This window comes from Chrysemys picta, chromosome 6 (genome assembly GCF_011386835.1).
Source record: "Chrysemys picta bellii isolate R12L10 chromosome 6, ASM1138683v2, whole genome shotgun sequence".
Lineage (NCBI taxonomy): Eukaryota > Metazoa > Chordata > Testudines > Emydidae > Chrysemys > Chrysemys picta.
In genome coordinates, this window is record NC_088796.1 from 42,215,551 (window position 1) to 42,237,621 (window position 22,071).

At 37.2% G+C, this 22,071-nt stretch overlaps 1 protein-coding gene across 17 annotated transcripts in view; it reads left to right on the forward strand.

Annotated features, from left to right (window-relative positions):
* MAST4 (microtubule associated serine/threonine kinase family member 4) overlaps positions 1 to 22,071 on the forward strand; it is a 422,044-nt gene that overhangs the window by 321,055 nt on the left and 78,918 nt on the right. For 9 of the 17 annotated variants that reach the window (XM_065599050.1, XM_008170656.4, XM_065599052.1 and 6 more), the window contains 6 exons: positions 5,627 to 5,696; positions 8,551 to 8,571; positions 9,258 to 9,336; positions 14,747 to 14,904; positions 18,540 to 18,615; positions 20,522 to 20,731. In XM_065599050.1, the coding sequence (XP_065455122.1) occupies positions 5,627 to 5,696; positions 8,551 to 8,571; positions 9,258 to 9,336; positions 14,747 to 14,904; positions 18,540 to 18,615; positions 20,522 to 20,731 (614 nt within the window). The remainder of the gene's footprint in view (positions 1 to 5,626; positions 5,697 to 8,550; positions 8,572 to 9,257; positions 9,337 to 14,746; positions 14,905 to 18,539; positions 18,616 to 20,521; positions 20,732 to 22,071) is intronic. The other 8 variants (XM_065599051.1, XM_008170657.4, XM_042841755.2 and 5 more) reach the window with 1 other exon arrangement.

Here is a 22,071-nt window from a genome sequence, read left to right on the forward strand (position 1 = left end):
ATGGTGGTGACAAAAAGCATTCATGATACTGCAGTTCTCATAGTAATACGCCATGTCACCCACCAACCAGAATTCAGAAGTTGTACAGACAGATCCCCAAATCATCACACAGGAGGTTATCATTTCCAGACACTTTCATGAAGTTACTATTTGACATTTCTAAACTGAACATGAGACGAACCAGTAGAACTTTCTTCATTCAAACTGGCTGGGGACCCAGTTGAATTCTGAGAATTTTTGTGCAAACAAAGGAATTTAAAATCAAGGATATTGCACCACAAAATGTACTTCCAACATAATTTGAAAATTTAGGTGTGAAGGTAGGCACCTAATTTCAAATGGCTTGATTTTCAGAAATATTCCTTTCTGTGAGTGTTCTTCTAGATCCCCTGAAAATCAAGTCACTTTAATTTTGTTGCCTGAATATGGGCTTAGGTGCCTAACTTCAAGCACCCAATTTTATAAATTGTGGACTTTGCTTCTTTATTTTAACGAGTGTAGCTTAGTTTTCTTATTTATGGTGAAGCACACATAGGCCTTGTCTACACTGCCACTTTACAGCGTTGAAACTTGCAGCGCTTTGGGGGGTGTTTTTTCACTGTAAAGTGGCAGTGTAGACAGTGCACCAGTGCTGGGAGCTACTCCCCTCATGGGCGGGTATGACTACACGAGCCATGATTACACAGACACGTTAAAGTGCTGCCGTGAATACATACCCTAAGTGTGCTATATTGGCAAAACATAGTTTTTATATCTGTGTTGTAAAGTGAGTTGTAAAATGATCAGGTTTGTGAATTAATGAAAACAGCAATGAGTTAATTTTCAGTGAAGTATGAAGATGCCGGAAGTCACAGATAAGAAGTCAGGGTTCTGAATCTGTTATTTTAAAAGAGTGACATCTACAGAAAGAAAGCAATACAGTTTATTTTGTTTATCAATTTTAACTATTGCCATTTGTATACAGTAATGGCAATTCCTTAACTGCAATCAGAAGAGACTTTTTACTCATTTTGCTCTAGGAAGGACTGGATCCTGCCATGCAATCAGTTTTCAAAAGAGTCTTGCAATGCCTTAGGGAATAATGTATATGGGAAAGGGGGGGAAAGTTTTAAATGATAAATTGCACTCTGATTCAAGTGTCCTAACACTATCTAAATCCATTTAAAATTGTAACCACTTTTTTAAAAGGAGTTAGTTAAGTTGGTCAAAATTTGCAAACGTTCTCCCTACCCCGGTATGCCCACACCCTCTGTTTTGCAACAAAGATGGCATCTGATGCTTAACTGTATTTACTTTCTTTTTATTAAACTGCTGCTGCCTCTAATGCTATTTGTACATTGAATGGCATGAACTCTGCATTTCCAGTTAGTGGAGGCTTCACCTGTCTCTACATATCAGTAATCTTGAAACCTAGTTCCAATTTAGAGAAAATAATAATAAATGTGCTTTGTAGATAGATTTTTTTTTTTTTTTTTTTTTTTTTTGGTCCCTGGGCTTCTAACCTTCCCATACTTCTGTAGACCATATCTGTCCAATGTTAATCTCTAATGGCATCAAGCAAACACTGCTAAACCTGCCAAGAGATGTCAATGTCATCTAGACTGAGAGCAAGGAATATCCAAGAAGCAAGCCAGCTGCCAACCATAACAAACACATTTAGTAAAATGTTTAGTATTTCCCTTATCTGAATAGAGAGGGCCCCCACTAGCAGACAACCAGATCTTAAGCGTTTGCAAACCCTTTCCTTACTCTAACTGGGGACAGTCATCTGCAGGTGTCATGGGTAGTTTAATCCACTCTTCACCCCTGCACAGATCTTGGTGGGACGCACCTGGATAACTATCTGAAAGCTATTCTGCTGCCCATCTATGTGTTTCACTGACTAGCGCAGTTGGTTACATTACAAAAGCCAGACCTGCAACCTTCTATGGCTCCTTGGATCTTGTCTGTTTTATGTCAAGATTTCATGACTGAATAGCTAGGTTGTAAACCCAATACAAAAGCATATTAGACTTATTGTTATGTTATATTGCTGTGGTGTTAAAATGCTGAGAGTCGTTTAAGGAGATCATCAAATGACAACAAGGCTTCAAAGTGGGGCTAATGTTCTGATCCACCAGGAGTTTATAATAGCAATTATCATTAATCTCAAATTCCCTCAGTGCTAATAGAAAGTCATTGCATCAGAAACTCTTTATTTTGTAAGTAGACAGCTATTAAAAATGCATTAATAATCTATAGTGAGTACAACATATGCCTTTCCGAAAGATTTGCAGTTCTTCCCTCTGTGGTGAAGACACAGGATTTCTTGAAGCTAATTACAAAACAATCAAACAATTTAGTTAATCTGGATATAGCTTTCCTAACCATAACTGCCTGCAAAATGAGGCACCCTGAGTGTATTGCCATTAGGTAAAGTATTGTTTTAGTATGTTGATTACCTATTCACTCTGTTACTTCTCCCTGAGGATGATAGTGTTAATTACCCACCTACCGCCTGGTCACCAGTCGGGTTTACTTTATCAGGTCAGAAACATCAGCAGTAATCTCAGAAGTGTATAAAATAACCTACGACTAAAATATACAACAGCCAACAAATCCCTGGGAACAGCAGGATTTGAATAATAAGCAAGCACTGCACATATGGGCAGAGAATTAACTGGCACTGGTTTTCATTTGAAAGTCTCTCAGGTATTGACTTGCAGATGGGTGGATGAATGCTGTAAGGGATGAAGGTCGTGTATAGGACTCCAGTTCTAATTTGTCTTGCTTTTCTGGAATACCACACCTTAAAACCACAGCAGCAGTACTAGTCACCCCCGTCACTCTGGGTTTTTTTCCTTCCCTATTTGCTGTCTTGACTGTTTGAATTATTTTGTTACTCAGATATCTAGATAAACCCCCATGATTTAACTGGCATTTAGGAATTACTTGTAATGTGTTTCTTGGAAATCTGAAATTTATTTTCCAGAGAAATCAGTTTACAAATTGATTGATATTAGTCAAGTTTGACTCTCCTCCTGCATGAAGGGAATTTATTGAATCTTTCTGATTTTATCTGTAATGAGTGGTAGTTCTGTGCTGCTCCTGGTGATGCTAGAGAGGTAGAGGTTCTGCATCTCCTGAAAGCAATAGTCATATTTTAAAAAAAATAAGCAAAGGTGGAGAAAAAGTACTATTTTTTCATTAAAAAGTTAAGAATATGCTCTGAGTAAATGACCAATGGGTAATTAAGTACACTGCTGAGAGATGTAATGTAAACAAATATAAATATGTGGTGTTTAAATAGTTATCAATGGAAACCGTAGTCTAGATTTATAAAATGACTTCATGTGCTGATAATTCAAACCCTTTGCTGTCAGAAGGTGCTTATCTACAATGTTTATTTTTTAAATTATCTATTTCTATTCTCTGTAAAATGCCAAGACAGGTTCTTTGTCTTCTCATTCATCTAAGCCCACTGTGTTTTCTCAGACACAACTCCCCTCTTTTTGGTGTGATTTCTAGAATGAGTGGCCACGTTTTATCTGCACAACATGTCTTTATAATTAAAAAAAAAAAGAGCTTATCTTTATTTAATAAGCTATCCTTGTAGCAAGAGGAATCCAGTTAGGAGCTGTTAAATTAAATGAACTGTTGCTCTCAGTAATTTGGTATTTGCAGTTCATGCAGGACAAGAATAAATTGTGCTAGCCCCCAAACAAAGATCAAAATCTATGCCACAATGTCTGGTTTTAGATGTTTTCCCCCTCAGGGAACAAAAATCCCTGCCACCTTGAAATTATCAAGGCCCCCAGAGGTATATGAAGAGTAATGAAGAAGCTGTGGTATTGGGGGAGGGGAGAAAGTTGAAAACTTAATTCAGCCGTGATAGATAAATGGACAAAGAGTCAGGGGTTCTGGCCAGCTAAAGCGGAATTCTTGTCTCCTGGGGCTCAGGAAAGAACAGATGCAAAGATATGATTTCAGTGTAGCTGAAAACGCATCCTGATTCTGCTCCCGAAAAAGAATGGATTTCTTAGTGTTTACCATCTAAATGTCTTGATGATTATACTGTCTATCATAAAATTAATGGCATCTGTTGAGGACATCACTATAAAATATGCAAGGTTAAGTTAATTGAAAACTTTCAGTAGAAATCTAGCACTCCTGAAATCATTAAGGCAGCACCTCTATTGGATTAGGTTTTCTTTTTGAACCTGGATAGCAATTTATCCTCTGTATATGTTTATTTTGAGTATATACATAGAAGTCTTGCTCTCCTTACTCCTAATTATAATCACAGATTTCATTTAGTGTCCAACAGTACAGTAAATAAGTTGCTCTTCTACTTATTCTTTAAGTGAGTGCAATCAGAATCTATTCTTTAATTTAGAAGGTTTTTTTAATATGTCTCATAGGACAATGCTACTTTAAAAAGAACTTCTTCTTTTTTTTCCAAGTGTCACCTTTACATTTCCCCTTTAGACAATCCATATGGTCTAATAATATACGCTGAGTGACCAAGGCAAGCTGGAGCACTGGTGAACTTCCCCTTAACACCTGCCATTGAGCTTTCTCTCTGATCAGTGGCAGGTAGCATGTCTAATATGAGAAAGTAACAAGCCCCCAAAGGAGATGTCCTGTTCACAATGCGCAATCACTTCTGCACATCACTTAAGGACTTCACCTCTCCAAGCAGGCCTTTGGTCTAACCAGACAGGGGATAATTTTCCGTTCCATTTGTTTTGTGTAGCTATTGGCTTTTAGAGAGTTACAGGAATACACAGTACAGTTGGCAAGAGGAAAAACTATAGAGAAAATATGTTTAAAGACTATACTTTTATGGCAGTAATTTTCTGGAGTTTTCTAATATTTTTAAATATTTTAATTACTTTAAAAAAATAGTGTGTTTCCCAGCTTCAAGTTGTATTTCTTTCAAACTAAAATATTATTCCTGTAAAATTGAATTAATTAATTTGTGCTTTTGAAAATGGAGTGAACTGGCTTTATCTGAAGTTAAATTTGATCTTCATTACTAGTTTCTTTAACTGAAATGTAACTTTAAATAAGGGCTTGGCTACACTTGGGAGTTACAGAGCAATAAAGGAGCCCTGGGCGCACTACTCAGCCCCCATCCACACTGGCAAGCCACATAGAGCGCTCTAACTCCACAGCTACAGCAGTGCTGGTACTCCACCGCGGCAAGTGGAATAACGTTTGCTGCGCCCCTGCTGGAGCACCGCGATGCCAGTGTGAACGAGGTGTTGTGTTACTGGGCTGTGATCAGCCTCCGGAAACGTCCCATAATCCTCTTAAGTCAAGTGGCCACTCTTGTCATTGTTGTGAAATCGGCTGCAGGAATGCGCAAGTGCCGTAAATGTGGTCACACCGGTGCGCTTGAAGCTGTCAGTGTGGACAGACTGCAGCACTTTCCCTACTCCGCTCTACGAAGGCGGGTTTAACTCACAGCGCTCTACATCTGCAAGTGTAGCCATGCCCTAAGATGTTATATTGGGAGTCCAGTTCTTTCAGAAACCTTACAGACTAATCTGTATACTGAAGATTGGTTCTAGGCTGTCTGGGAATATAAGGTATTTGCTTTGTTTCTGATTTCTTTTTCTCCTTTATTTTTGCCCCGTGACAGGAAGCAGTCCTCAAGACAGCCCTAGAAATTTCTCTCCCAGTGCCTCAGCCCATTTTTCTTTTGCACGAAGGTAAGAGTTTGTTTGCTATGCATAAAGTACAGTTTGTGTGGGGAAAATGTTCCTATGCACAGAGGGACTGATTAGTAAAATACATGGAAATGTCAGTAATTAAGAATTACTTGATTTTTATATTAACTATATTAGTCCTTAAACAACACAAAACCACATTGAGTGATTGATACAATGCAATTGTGCCTTTTTAAAGTATGTTTTAAAATTTAATTTTGCTAATATGTATCTTCAGTCAAATTCTTTTCACTGGGCATTTAATCCTGGTAGGACTCATACAATTAGTCAGATTCAGATCTTGAAAAAACTGAGACATTTCAATAGTAAATTGATACCATAGGCAAGCTTCAGTCACAGACCTAAGCAGTTTCCCCAGCTGTATAATTGAGACAATTACTGACTTGCAGGTGTGTTGTGCGGATTAATTAATTAATGTTGGTACAGTTTTGATGTAAATTATTAATAAATTAACCATAAACTGAGTAGATAACTTGTCACAGGAGACTACCTATTCATGCCAGCGTGGTTCCATATTACTTTAAATCTCCTCCACTTACCTCAGATAATGTTTATTAACACTAAGACTGGTGGGGTAGAAAGAGTTTATATGTTGACCGAAGTGTGTCTACAAAATAAATTACATCAGATGGCTGTGTTTTAAGTGATCCATTAAGTATCACTGCAGTTACTCACATAACTGCCTTATTCATCAGTGAGAGAACACTCCTTGGTGCAACTTTTGTTTCAGTTTAGGACTTTCAGATACACAGTTGTCAGACAGGGATAAATCTTATACCCAGTGTAAGAAAATGGCTTTGACTCTTTATAAAACAGTTCAAGCCAGGGGAGAGAGCTTCATTTGTACATGCTTTGTGTGGCTCAACTCTAGCTTCTGACACATGCGATGGTGTTTCATACAAATCTGTGTTTTGAGATTTTTATGGAGGAATATAACTAGCATCTGCTGTCACCCATGTTTAATTTGATTGTGATTTAAAAACTAGCTGAATCAGTATTTTACAGTGTAAAATAGTGTACAAATAAAAATATCTTTCCATGAAGGAGGAGATATTTATAATAAATTTATAAATCCCCTAAAATAGCTCATGAGAAAAACCGATGAGAGAAATTGAACCTTACTTAAGATGAGGATTTCGTGACAGTGTTTGGCACCATTTAAAAAAGCATCTCAAACAGTTCCTGTCGTTAATTGCTTTATCATGTAATTAGACTAAAATACTAGAAAAAGTCCATTTTATTTCTATAATGACAGTGTTCACGATACCTGATACCACAAGCAGTTTACCTGGAGCTCTTGTACATCTTTTCTATTAGGATGTATAATATTGTACTACTTCAGCAGTAATGGCAGCCCCTATTACAAATATCATATAGCAGATCCTGGATTCAGTCCTTTTCGTCTTGCATTCTCTTCTCCTTTCAAACTGTATCTTTTATTTAACACTAATTCGTGGGGGTGGGGAGGGGGGAGAAGAGATGAATTAGGAAAACGAAAGTAATTTCCAGACATTCCCATTTTGCAGATTAAAGTAAAGGATCTAGTTTCAGAACTTGAAGAGCAGCGTATTTAATTTTTGTAGCAAGTTTGCTTGATAGCATTGTATACATGAAACATTAACCTAAAAATTTCTGATCCATACGGTATTTGTATGTCATTTTCTTAGGGAAAGGCACTATGTATCTCAAGGTTATATTCATGCACCATGTTACGGTAATAAAAGTGAGTTGGTCTTTGTGTATTAGTGGAGGAAACATGTTCAACCCACGTAATCTGATGAAACAAATTATTTCTGCTTCACAGCTGCAAAATGTACAGAACACACCCCTGTTTACATCTTTCAGCTTGTCTTTCTTTCTATACTAAGCAAATTTAATTTATATATCTGAGCTAAAAGGAACAAACTCCTTTTGGAATTGTTCATTCATTGGAAAGATGCTCATCGATACCTCAGAGAAAAGAGGGTTAATACATTACAAAACAAGATCATGGAGACAGAGATATGTGCAAAATTTTCCAGTGTGTTCAGTGTTTGTTCATTGTGAATGAATGGACCAAATAAATCTCCACAAATCATACCCTTTGTTCTGATGGGTGTTTTCTTTAGTGTGGAGCAACACTAGTTCTACAGTACTATTCAATTCATTGGGTATTTAATCCTGGTAGAACTCATACAATAGATAGGATTAGGATGATGTAAAAATGGAAAAAATTCAATGATAAATGGATAGCGTAGGCAAGTGTCGATCACCCCTGTGACACTAACTCAGACCTACAACATTTACCTTTTTACATGAGGCAGCATGGTCAAGAGTTAACACGGGGGACTGACAGCCAGGGTTTCCTGAGTTCTGGTCCTGGTTTTATCGATGCTGTCAGTGACTCTGCCACAGACTTGTGTGACTCTGAGCATACACACAATCATCTGTATTATAGTTCTGTGGGACTACGTCATGAGCTCCTTACTCCCATTTTACTCAGTCCACATCCATCCCAATGACTTGAGTTAGAGTTTGATTGGGTAAACACTGAGTAGGAAGCCACACCTTGGAATTTCGCCCAGAATGAATAATGGTGACGTTCTGAGACAGACTTTTTTGGAGGGTGGGGAAGCAGCATGGAAATGTTTAGATTTTCAGATTTGAAGCCCTACTTTATGAAATTACATTTCCTACACAAAACCAGAAGTGTACCTGATCTTAAATTAAATGTTTTTTTAAATATTTTTTCCAGAATACTTGATTTGTGTTATTAAAAACAAATCCTATTTTGTTATGTTTATACATTTTGTTATTTTCCTTGTGTTTTAACATACTTGATACAATTGTACTCCAGTCATGGGCACCGAAATGACAGGTAAATGTAACCAAAAACCATAACAGTTGTTTTGTGATTTGTCTATTTGAATGTGTAAGCTCCATATTGTCTGTATGTGGGCCACATGAAGCAGCAGGGGTTAGGAATTGTACTAGCTTATAAATATTTCCTCCTCCAAAGATGTAATTTAACTAAAATGTGAGTTTTTCACATGTATTCATAGCTCTTAAGAGTTTAAATTCTAGTCTAATTGTTCTTTCCACTTAATGATAGTAACTTACTGATAATTTGTACTGATTTCATTTTTTATAATGGAAATAACCATTCCCATTATAATTTGCTTTTAGTTGATTGTGTTGGATACACTACATTTCATAGCATCATGGTTTGTGCATTGGTCACATGTTTTTATTTGCTTCTCATCAATTTGCATTTGCTGAACCTGAAAGCTATAATTATTCCCTGTCTTCATTTTGTCAGAGTGTATTAGTGAGAGATCAGTATTATGGATCAGCTCATTCACTTTCGAGTTATTTCATCTGATTGATACTATTAACATTGTATAATATTTGTTTATCGCGACCCCCTGTGAAAGTTTACTCTTTAGTGAATAACCTGATTGTATCATCCTTCTGGAATGCAATTCTACAGAATAATAGTTTCCCAGATATTTCTGTGTAATGATTCTGCAGTGTTCTTTTGGATTAACCTCAATTTCACAACAGGACTGATGGACGCCGCTGGTCTTTGGCTTCTCTCCCCTCCTCTGGCTATGGTACAAATACACCCAGCTCGACGGTTTCTGTAAGTGCCAGCTTTATTTTACAGATAGTTTTCAACTACATACAGGATTTGCTTAAACAGGCCACCTCATGAGAAATAAAATATGACATGTGCCTTTTGTCACCCCCGATAAGCTGTGCATCAAATGATGTGCTGACAAGCAAGGTATTTACACTTTCAGTACTGGCATTTCATTTGTGATGCATAACTATGCCCAGTAGTGGAAGAATGTGCAAGGTTATGTTTGATTTACTGAGACCCCCATATTTATTATGAGATGTGGCTATTTAAATACCCCTTTGCATAGAGCCAACTTTATTATGTACGCTACATACAACAGTTGGCATCGTTAGCTTTGTACTTGTTATGCCACTATCTTGCCTTAAAACTATTGATAAGTGTAGACTGTTTGATTTCAGGCTAATCTTGCCCTTGCCCTTCCTTCTCAACATGCATTCTGGCTATATTGGGAAATGCATGAAAGCAGAATGGCATAGGTAATGGTTCATTTCCACTACTGAGGAGTTTCCACTAGTGAGGGAAGCGTAAGTTAGGGGGGTCTGCACTTCTACACATCACATGTTTTTCACTATCGTGTAGAGAGCATTCTGGTGCAGAACAATGTCTTATAGTCTGCAACTAAGCAGTTCTGTTGGCTAGCCCCAGCTTGACAGCGCATGGTTTTATGTCTTTAGTCCTGTATTATGCCCATATCTTGTCCCAATTAGTGAGATAGTACACCTCTACACTGATATAACGTGACCCAGTATAACACGAATTTGGATATAATGCGGTAAAGCAGTGCTCCGGGGGGGCGGGGCCGCACACTCCGGTGGATCAAAGTAAGTTCGATATAACACGGTTTCACCTATAATGCGGTAAGATTTTTGGGCTCCCAAGGACAGTGTTATATTGAGGTAGAGGTGTATGTAAAATCATGTATATTATTATTAGACATCTGGTGTCCCCTTCTTAAACTCACTCCTTGAACCATTCAGGTAACTTTACTTTTTCCTTATGCACAGTTGATCTTTTCTCGAGAAATAGTTCAATTACCCATACTGAGCCCTGATAGCATTTGACAGGTGCACATTAATAATCAGCTCTTAGTCTGTTTTTTCCACAAAGGGTTTGTGAAAGTTAAGCTTATGCATCCGAAGGAGTGGGCTGTAGTCCACGAAAGTTTATGCTCTAATAAATTTGTTAGTCTCTAAGGTGCCACAAGTACTCGTGTTCTTTAAACTTATTATTGTCTTGCTGACTTCAAAACAAGTTGAGAAAATGTGCATAGCTTAAAAATAACTCAACAGCACTGATTTTCCTCCACACTGCGCCCCTACACACACACACGCGCGCGCGCACACACACACACACACACACACACACACACACACACGGTGTAGGTCTTGCTTTTAGCAAGTAGTTTGTCATGTTTAGGATTAATTCCCTAACCACTTTCACTTCCCTTTGGATTCAGATGAAAAGTGATGTGCTGTGCTCCATGAAAATGCACTAGAAAATATTGACAGAAAGGAGTTTGTCAGCCACTAAGTAATTGCTGTAGCAACTCTATCACCATGATAAGAAACAGACAAACTCAAAAACTGGAATGAAGAAAAACACCAGGAATGTATCAAAACAGAATTTTAATTTCCAAGTTATATACAGGTTTTTCCTTGACTATACACAATTTAAAAACTGTAATTCTAATTCAGTTTCTTGTTTTCTCCTTCCCGCTTGCATGATGATGTTCTACACAGACAATAATGCATGAATCCACTTTAACTATCTTTCGTATTCCTTATGGAAATACATCTAGCACTGCCATAATTGCCTTAAATATCTAAAACTATATAATGGATTGTATGGTGAGCTGTCCCTTGGTAGTTCATGAATAGGCCATATCATAGAATCATATAATATCAGGGTTAGAAGGGACCTCAGGAGGTCATCTAGTCCAACCCCCTGCTCAAGGCAGGACCAATTCCCAGCTAAATCATCCCAGCCAGGGCTTTGTCAAGTCTGACCTTAAAAACTTCTAAGGAAGGAGATTCCACCACCTCCCTATTAACCCATTCCAGTGCTTTACCACCCTCCTAGTGGTAAATAAATTAATAATTAATAAATAAGTGTGAATTTTGGTGAATCAACCAGCAGTATAAAAATTGATCCCTGTATTTTTATACATTCTTCTGTTTGGTTGATTTTTCTGCTGGTTCCTACTATTGGTGCAGCTTGCGCAAGGGATGAGACAACTGCTGATTTTTAAGAAATAGAGGTGTTCTCAGAAGTGATATGCTTCATTTGCATTATTCATTGAAGCTAAAGACAGTGAACTTAAGATTTGAATCAAGGAGTGAAAACTTTAACTGCTGCTGGTCTGATTTGTGTCACATACTTTGTCAGGCTCTGAAACAGCAACTATTAGACATCCTCACCCCTCTGTATATTTTTACAAATTCATGGAAATGAGGTGAGACTAGTTTGTATGCAGTGGCTCATTGTTTCTACTGTACTCTGTACTTCCAGCATTTTATAAGTACATCTCTGGATTACTGTGATTCTCATCAACTGCCTAGAACATTTCTGTGTAAGCAAGGGCAGTTTTGGAACATACTATCATAATAGCTAGTACCAAACTTTGAAGATACTTGTGATCTTTTAAGGTCAAGTAGAGGAAAAGGTAGGCAGTGGAAAGTCTGTAGTGCACCCTGTTTATGTCCAAATGAATGCAGTGCTCCTTATCATGTTATCTCATTACTTTTTCTTAACCTTCTTAAGATGAAACTGAAGAGAATGAAGAAGTCACTAGTTTAGTGGAAGTTTTTGAGAGTAGGTATTATAATGACATGTATTTCAGTTCCTATGGGAAAGGTGAAACTAGGCAACTGCTTGGAAAGTAAGAGATGAGGGCATCTGCAAAACTAGCTTCAAGGGCAGGAAGCCCTTGTACCATGTCATTGGGAAGATGGATCTTGCTGTGCCAGTTAACAGATAAATCAGAAACTGTCAACAACAACAAAAACTATGAAGAGTACACCTCTACCCCAATATAACGCTGTCCTTGGGAGCCAAAAAAATCTTACCGCGTTATAGGTGAAACCGCGTTATATCGAACTTGCTTTGATCCGCCGGAGTACGCAGCCCTGCCCCCCCGGAGCACTGCTTTACTGCGTTATATCCAAATTTGTGTTATATCAGGTCACGTTTTATTGGGGTAGAGGTGTATATGAAAAATTAATCAAGGGAATGCATGACCCCCACCCTTTGCCGGTTGCTTGTCTTCTTAGATTGGTAGCTCTTTGGGATGGGGACTCTGTCTTATTGGTGGTATGACAGTTGACACAAGCTGAGGATCTGCTCCATGGTATTGGTGAACAGCATTTAGGTCATTGTATAGCTTACCATAATACATGTAAAAATGATATGTAAAATCTCAAGTAGTTTTGAAGCTACTCAAAAAAAGCCTTCAAGATTCAGTTCATTAAGAGTTTTGTTCTAACAGTTTGGATTGCAAGGGATTGAATTCAAACCTTCAAGGAAATTTCCTTTGCCATATCCCAGTTAATGGCCTTCACCAGAACCTGGAACCCTTGTGTGATGTATAGGGAAAGGGGGGGTGGTAGCCTTGTTCCTACTTTTGTTATGTCTGGATTCCATGGCTCCCATCCCTGGATCTTCTGAATTTGCAAGCTGTTCTTTCCAAAATGTTGGTTTTGAGAGAAGCACCATGCAGGGTAACTGCCCTCCACAGTTCTGAGGGTGGTTCTGATTTCAGTAAGGTAGAAAGTAGTTTTACACATGCAGGCAGGCATGACAGTCAGCACTGGAAAATTATGTTGTGCTAGAACATCTTTTGACCAACACAATGTCATACACTTTCAGTGTAGAAGGGTCTACCATAGTGTTACATCATGCTAGTTAATGTAGTATAACTTGATGTAATTTTCCAGTGTAGACAAGCCCTGAGAGAGTTTACCCTTCCCTGCAGATGTTCTGCTTGAAGATGCATAGGAGGATAGTGCTCCATGAGATCTAGGTCAGATAAGTATAGTAAACGTTTTTGAGTTTCCTAGCAACTACATGCTAGCAATTAGGGATGTTCACCTTCTAGCATTGTTACCAGGAAGTTCTGAAAGTTGGATAGCTATCCACTATGCTTAGCATCATGGAGTGCTAACTGTACATGGCAACTTAGTAGAGCCTATGCAGAAAATCCTTGGGATTGAGGGGATACAGAAGCCCTGCCTGTTGGCCTACAAAACAGAAGATGAGGGGGAAATAGCCAGACTTGTGAGAGGCCAGTAAGCCCAGGAGGCAGTGGGAAGACAGACAATAAGGAATTGTGGATCCCCAGGTCTTGAAGGTCTGCAGGGAGTGTGTAGGGAAGGATGTCAGCTGGCTGAGTAGAGAGAGCATGTCCCAGTAGCATTCATGGAGTTTTGCCACTCTATAGACGTCTTCCCCTCAAACTGGCAAGGAATAGGAACCTCAAATTCAATTTCACTGGAGCAGATTCAAGGTTCAATGCAAACATTTTGCATGTCTAGATGCAACATGTATGAACGTGTAGCATAGCTGTCATCTGTATTTGTTCTTGTTTATACTGTGCACCTTTTGCTTGTAACTTAAGAAATGATAAAGTATGAAAAACTTCAGATCTTGAAAGAGTTTTGAATCTTGTATTTCTAAACTAAGAGGATGGTTTGACAATGTATCTTTACTTTTTATATTCCCTGGAATTTATTTATTTAGTCTTCATTGCTATATGAAGTTCTTACATTTCAGTTTAGATGTACAAGTTTTGTCAAAAATGGTATGTAAAATATTTTCAGAGAGAATTCAGGTCATAATTGATAAACAATATTAGAAATGTTGATAATGGCTTCCTAGAATCAAAATAATATGTTTTTAACAAGTGATGTGCACCAAAAAATGTAGGGTATCCAAACACATTTGTTACTGCCGTATGTAAAATTCCGGGTTTTATTTTGTGGCAGTAAATCATAGACTATCATGCCATTAATATGTATCTTATACTATGGAAATAATGAATATTTAGCAGACTCCATTTTAAAAGTTTCTTCTATTTTGATGTATATTATTATTTCCAGCATTCTTTCTCATGTTAAGTATAGGGAAGTGCTCTCAAGGCAGGAGAATCTTTCAAAATTAAAGCAACTTTAAGTACCGTCACTATGTCTGTGGCTGTATTTTTAATTTTAATCTGAACTATATTTATATTTACTATATATCTAGCACATGTAGTTAAATATTTGTATTTTACTTATTTTGCTCCACAAATTAAGTGAATATAGGAAAAGATAGCTATCGTTCCCAATATAAGTGGTCTCTGTATCTACAATGAATATAATCTTGGAAATGGCTTTTGGCTATGATATTAACTAATGTTCTGTCCTGCTCTTTGCAGTCATCCTGTTCCTCCCAAGAGAAGTTACACCAGTTACCATACCAACCAACACCTGATGAACTACATTTTTTGTCTAAACATTTCTGTACCACTGAAAGCATTGCCAGTGATAACAGATGCAGGACCACACCAATGCGCCCTCGATCCAGAAGTCTCAGGTGAGTTCAGCTGTCTGGAAATAGTGGCTAAATCTGAATCAGTATACTGCTAGAGCATCATGGTTCTATAAATTTGGGGCATTAACCAATTTGTGATATTTTAATGATTCCTGAAATGTATTAAAAGTCAGTGTTGATTGTGTCTTAGGCTGAACCAAACTCCATTTAATAAATTGTTACTTTAGGTCCTCCTTATTGGTTAATTATCTCATTGACATTGTAATTTAAATTTTAATGGAACAAAACTAGTAACTTCTGGCCACTTAAACTGTGATGATGGCTTTTATTCTACTTCTGTGTGCAAGTGTTCATAGGATTCAAGCCTATATTTGCAAGAATAATTGAAAATATTATTTATATTCTAGGTGTCCTTAGTATAAAAGAAATAGAAAAGTGTGTCAGAAAGTTATGCGGGGGGTGCGGGAAGAATTTATTATGCTTAGCTACAGAGCATTTGAATTTCTTGCTCCCCTGAGACCAAGCCCATCCTATTTCCCATACTCCGGAAATCTGTGCAAGATACACTTTATTAGTAGATCAGTTCTTACCTATCAAAGTACTATATACTGTACTATTTGGAGAATGCAAAAAGGCAATATCTCTAATTTTTGTAGGACTAAAAAAATAGTACTTAGTCACTTCAGAATTAAAATCAATGTTGCAGGTAGCAAAACTGTCAGAATTCATAACTTTAGTGCAATATATTTTAGCTCAGTTTTTTCACGATTATTCTTTATTTAGAATTCTGTGTAGTTTGCCTGACTAAATTAAGTTGCTACCTATATAATCTGTAGAGCTGTGGAATAAATAGAGTAATTACTGAGAAGTAAGATGAGATGGGTTTTTTTGTTCTTTAAAAGGTTACACATGGAAAACATTCTTCACCTACCAGTACAGTCTTCTCTCTCTACCATTTTATTTTCCAGTTTAGAAAAATAAACAATTCCTAGTTTAGTTTATGAAACAGGCACGGTCACACCAGACAATAATAGCCAAAGTGCTTTCAGAGACGTTAATGCGCTAGTTAAGTGGTGTACTGAACTTAAGTACTTAATACGTTGTTTTATTTATGCAAATAGGTAATTTGCTTGGGTTGGCCGTAATAGTTAAAGTTTCTAACACCTTGATATGTTAAAGCAAATTTCAGTCCTCATTTTTTGTCCTTTTGAACAAACCAAAAGATCTCCTTTTTATTATGCTATAATATCTAAAAATACCATGTATACTATATTTTTTTAAAATTTGGTGTGCTGAAGAACTCCTTCCTCTTTCTCTTTCTGTACATATTTATGTGAGACCTAAAGTGGTTGTGTAGCCAGATCACATCCCAGCCAAGTAAGCAATTTATTTGAGGGGGGTTAATTGATATGGGAGAACTGCTTCAGACCCTGCCACATCACTGCCTCCATATCAGATGAGGTACCAAGTGTTGGTCACCTCAGGCTATTTTCCTGTAAATCTCCTGCTCCTTTAAGGGTATAATGCTACCAGCATAGGTAGCACAATGCAAATATTTGGCACTGTATATGTGTATTGGCTACACGTTTATTTGCATTTCAAGTTGGAAATAGATCTGGTGGGTTTATTTTATTGTTTTTCTCTGATTTTTGATTTCTTGGGGTTTGCAATTCAGGAATCACAGTTTCAGACTGCTGCATTGCTGTTCTATATCCATCCCCAGTGAGCCCCTAAATGGGCTAAGATAGCCACAAACACCCATTGATTGGCCAGCCCATTTAGTTGAGGCCAGTTTGCCTAATGAGTGGTTGATATGGGACTTGACTAATAAAGAATGAAAGAGGTTAATATAATTAATTCCAATCAATGTGGATTTATGGAAAATAGATCCTATCAAACTACCTTGATATCTTTTTTTTTTTTAAATGAAATTACAAGTTTGATTGATAAAGGTAATAGTGTTGATGTACAGGTCTGTCGCATCTTATGCGCATTTAACATGCGCGATTTCAGTTTTACGCAGTCGGCAAAAACAAAAAGAGAAAAATAACAATTTTAATACTGTACGTGTAGTGCGGGCGATTCCGCCCACCATTCAACTCAATGTAATTTTGACTATATGCGGTTTTCGCTTTATGTGCTGACCGTGGAACGTAACCCCAGCGTAAGATGAGACAGACCTGTAATACACTTAGACTTCTGTAAGGCGTTTGACTTTGTACCACACAACATTTTGGTTAAACACCAAGAGCAATGTAAAATTAACATGGTATACATTAAAGAGATTAAAATCTGGCTTAGTAAAAGGTCTCAAAACATAATTGTGAACGGGAAACTGTCATTGAGCGGGTGTGTTTGAGCAAGGATTGATTCCTGGCCCTATGCTTTTTAACATTTTTATCAAAGATCTAGAAGAAAATGTAGAATCATCACTGAAACATTTTCAGATGACACAAAAAATTAGGACAGTTCATAGATACAAAGCAATCTGGACTGGTTGGTAAACTGGACGCAAGCAAACAATATGCATTTTACTAAATGTATACATCAGGGAACAAAGAATATAAGCCATACTTACAGCATTGCACTAGGAGGACACTATCCTGGGAAGCAGTGACTTTGAAAAAGATTTGGCAGGTCCTGAGGGATAATCAGCTGAACATGAGCTGCTAGTCAGTGCAACACTGTGGCCAAAATGGCTAATGCGATCCTAGGATGCGTAAACAGGGGAATCTCAAGTAGGAGTGTAGAGGTTATTTTACCAGTGTAGAAGTTATTTTACCTGTGTAGCACGGCTGCTGGAATACGGCAACTGGTGCTGGAATACTGCATCCAGTTTTTATGCCCACAATTCAAGAAGGATGTTGATAAATTGGAGAGAGTTCAGAGAAGAGCCAGGAGAATGATAAAAGGATTAGAAGACATGCCTTGTAGTGATAGAGTCAAGGAGCTTAGTCTATTTAGCTTAACAAAGAGAATGTTAAGGGTGACTTGATTACATTGTGTAAGTATCTACATAGAGAAAAAATATGGGGTCTTCAATCTAGGAGAGAAAGGTGTAACACAATCCAATGGCTGGAAGTTGAAGCTAGACAATTTTCAGAGTAGAAATAAGGTGTAATTTTTTAATAATGAGAGTAATTAACAGTTGGAACAATTTACCAATTGTTGTGGTGGATTCTTCATCACTGGCAATTTTTAAATCAAGATCAAGTGTTTTTTTCTGAAAGCTGTGTTCTAGGCATTACTTTGGGGAAGTTCTATGGCCTGTGTCATATAGGAGGTCAGACTAGATTATCAAAATGGTTATTTCTGGCCTTGGAATTTATGAATAAGTAGCTGTTTTGCTTTGGTTATTTAAGATTAAAAATATACTTCCGTGCCTTGTCTGAGGAAGAAGTGGCATCATGAACATAGTAAATGCACTCTGCACTCTAAAATATAGCTATAAACTAAAGAAGTTGCGTTGTTGGCAGTAACAGGCCCAACACTTCAAGGCAGCTTTAGGCCCTGCCAGTATATAGTCGAAAGGGACTGATTTTATAGTTGGTTAGCAAATATACCTGTCTAATGAAGGCTACAGTGTCTTTTGATGCAAGCAGATTGTATAGAAATATAAAAACTTCTTTCAATTCATGCTGAGACAAGTTTAAAGGGATGATTTGCTTTACTTGCAGCCCTGGACGTTCTCCCGCCTGCTGTGACCATGAAATAATTATGATGAACCATGTCTACAAAGAAAGGTTCCCAAAGGTAATGAATTATATTTAAGATACCCAGTATCTAAACTAACAGGCAGCATAGGTTTTAAATAAATGATGTTTTTGTTATGGGAACTAATGATCTAAGCCAGTAATGGCTTTCATAAAGCATCACCAAACCCTTATTAGAAAGATAAAATCACAATAAAATAAAATCCCTGCTGAGAACTGGACATTCATTTAGCAAAGCTGCTGAACTGATTTTGAAATAAATCATGCTGGTAATATGCGTTGATGATTGTCTGGAAAGGTACCATACAATTGTTCGTAGTTTTACAGTTGCTGTAACTAGATATTCAATTAGTTTGAACTTTGCAAACAAAAAGAAAATGTGTTCTTCACTCAGAAGCTTGTGTAGGATCCAGAAACGCATGTTTCAAATCCCTTTCTGATATTTCTCTTGTTTCCCGAAGGTTCACTATCTATTGGTTGTTTTTTGGTTTTTTGGTTTTTTTTTTTAATTGTGAAAATCAGTGAACTGCTGGAAGTGCTTGGCTATTGGATGCTAAGCAATGGAAGGCTATTGCCTCATCTCAAAGATGAAGAACAAAACTGACCCAAGGGGCAGGTGAATCGGTGGGGGCATTGGCAGATCCCTGTGTGGTTCTCTGGAGTCTGATTTCATATAACAAAAAAATAAGGAAAGCTGTTATTGTTGCAAAGAGACACTCACTTCATGTTTTGAAGGCTAACTCCTTCAGAGACTTCTGCCTGAGTTTGCAAAGAGATTAAACCGTAACTGAGGCGTGAACTGCACCATTCAACTGAATGGTGAGATAAGAGTGAGATAGAACCTCAGAGTTATGAACACCAGAGTTACGAACTGACAAGTCAACCACACACTCCATTTGAAACCAGAAGTACACAATCAGTCAGCAGCAGAGACAACAACAACAACAACAACAACAAAAAGGAGCAAACACAGTATGGTACTGAATTAAACATAAACTATTCTAAAATAAAGGGACAGCAGCATTTTTCTTCTGCATAGTAAAGTTTCAAACTATATTAAGTCGATGTTAAGTTGTAAATATTTGAAAGAACAACCATAACGTTTTGTTCAGAGTTACAAACATTTCAGAGTTATGAACAACTTCCATTCCTGAGGTGTTCATAACTCTGAAGTTCTAGTGTATGTGGTATTGTTAAAAAGATTGCTTATATATTACAGTTCAGCAGGAAAAAAAGATATAGTTATACATGGCAACAGAAATACCAGCTGAATTTATGTACTTTAATGCTGTATGTACTTTAATGCCTTATGGTTTAGTCAGCAAGGTTCAGATTTTTAAAGGTATTTAGGTGTCTAAGTACCATGGATTTCAGTGGGAGTTAGGTGCCTAAATATCTTTAAAAATCTGGCACTAACTCTCTAAAAAGGATATTCCCCTGGAAATATTCACCATTATTCTATATAATGTTTTCTTGATACAACAAATATAAATGATAGAAAACTATTATGTCTTGCAGTATATGAAGATTAATTAAAAAAAAAAAAGTAGCCCTCCCCTTCCCCAGGGTTCCTATTTTGTTTTGGCTCTGTAGTAAAAGCTAACGTCATAGTGTTCTTTTATTTTGTGCACATCAAGAAACTGCCACACAATTTAGCATGACTGGCAATCCCCATTAAAGAGGCACAGAGTAGAATAACAGGAGGGGAATTGCTGGTCAGCATTAGTAGAATAATGTGGGGAAATGGAGTGTGTTTGCCCATTCTCTAGCCTGGCAAATCAGTGTTTATTGGTTGTTCACTTTCATGATCACCCATTTTCATATGTAGTGTTAGAAGAAATTTTTAAGCTATTCAGAAATTTATTTAACCAATAAAATATTGTTTTGGAGTGGTTATAGAGTTTCAGAAAATACTGATTAAATCTATCAATATATTTTTTTTATAGGCCACAGCTCAGATGGAAGAACGGCTTCAGGATATTATCACCAACCATTCTCCTGATAACGTTCTTCCCCTGGCAGATGGAGTGCTCAGCTTTACCCACCATCAGATCATTGAGCTGGCTCGAGATTGCTTGGATAAATCCCATCAGGGCCTCATCACGTCACGATACTTCTTTGAATTACAGCACAAATTAGACAAATTGCTACAGGAGGTATGAACCATGCACTGTGCAAAGATAATTATCTCTTGTTAAAAAAATTGTTCAAATATGTTTGTTTAACATTAGTTGCTGTGAAATAATTATGGCTGCTCTACTCAAATAGATGCCAATGTAGTGTAAATTCATAGTGGGCTTATTCAATGAAATGACCTGTACAAGAACCATAGGGTCTTATGGGGTATGACTCAAGGATAAATGGATTATAAAGATTTTTAGACTCAGTAACATTTTGTAATACATTGCAAGTTATAAATTGCCTATGTCGGTGTGTATATGCATCCCACAATGAAGCGACCCCCTACTTCCATCTATTGTGGATAAATACGCCTTTCAGATTACATAGCCTCCTAATTTCTAGCAGAGGTTGAGGCAGCAGACAGCAATCCTTAGTCTTTCATTAGCAGCAGGTTATTTATTTATTTAGAAGTTTGTAATGTCTCCTTACATCTCAAAAACCAACCTTAGTAATAAAAAACAAATTGACTTCAGCATAAAAACATTAATAAGAATCTTCTTAAAATAATCAATTGATAAGAGAAATCTGAAGCCTAAGTTAGCAAATAGGACTTGTGCTGTGACATGAAGCTCATAAAATATATAAATATACCTTTTTTAAAAAAAACAAAGGACAATGTTGTGTCCTTGATCCATTGTCTGGCAGTTGTGCATATGGACTGATGGTATAGTGTGCCCCAGAGCCAATCTGGTAGACAAGTGGATTCAATACAGTGAAATATACCAAGCGAGATTTTGTTAAGATTTTATTGTTTTGTTTTGCTTTTATTTTAAATACACAAAAATGTCAGCCTGTATGTTAATAGTTTGCCTGTTTCCAGACTATGCTGGTTTTGGGGTAAAACCTGATTAGGTTATTTCAAAAATACACTTCTCTTACACTACTTTCTGCTGGTAACAAATTTCCTTTTGTACTTTCCCCTATTCTCCCCGCCCCCTCCAAAAAAAACACTGCAAAAACTGGACAACAATGCACCATTTCTTTGTGTACAAGTGTGTTACTTCATTTGTAAACCTATTTCTTTTCAAAGTATTATCACTATTATCTGGGTGAATTTTACAATATTCATCAAAAGCTAAAAACATAAAATCATTGTAGGGGAATTTGCCTGATGTAGAACTGAGCTGTGGGAACATACTTTGGGTTTCTTAGGATGCATTTGTTGTCAGCTCCCAACTGTGACATTCAGTGGAAAGCTGTGGCTCCTACTGCTACTTGGCACCTTGTGGTTGCTTTGCATAACCAGGGAAAGAGTCCCCTGAGGTTTGAGCAGCTTGATTTAACTGACATTTTTGTAGTGCTAAGGACAAGGACA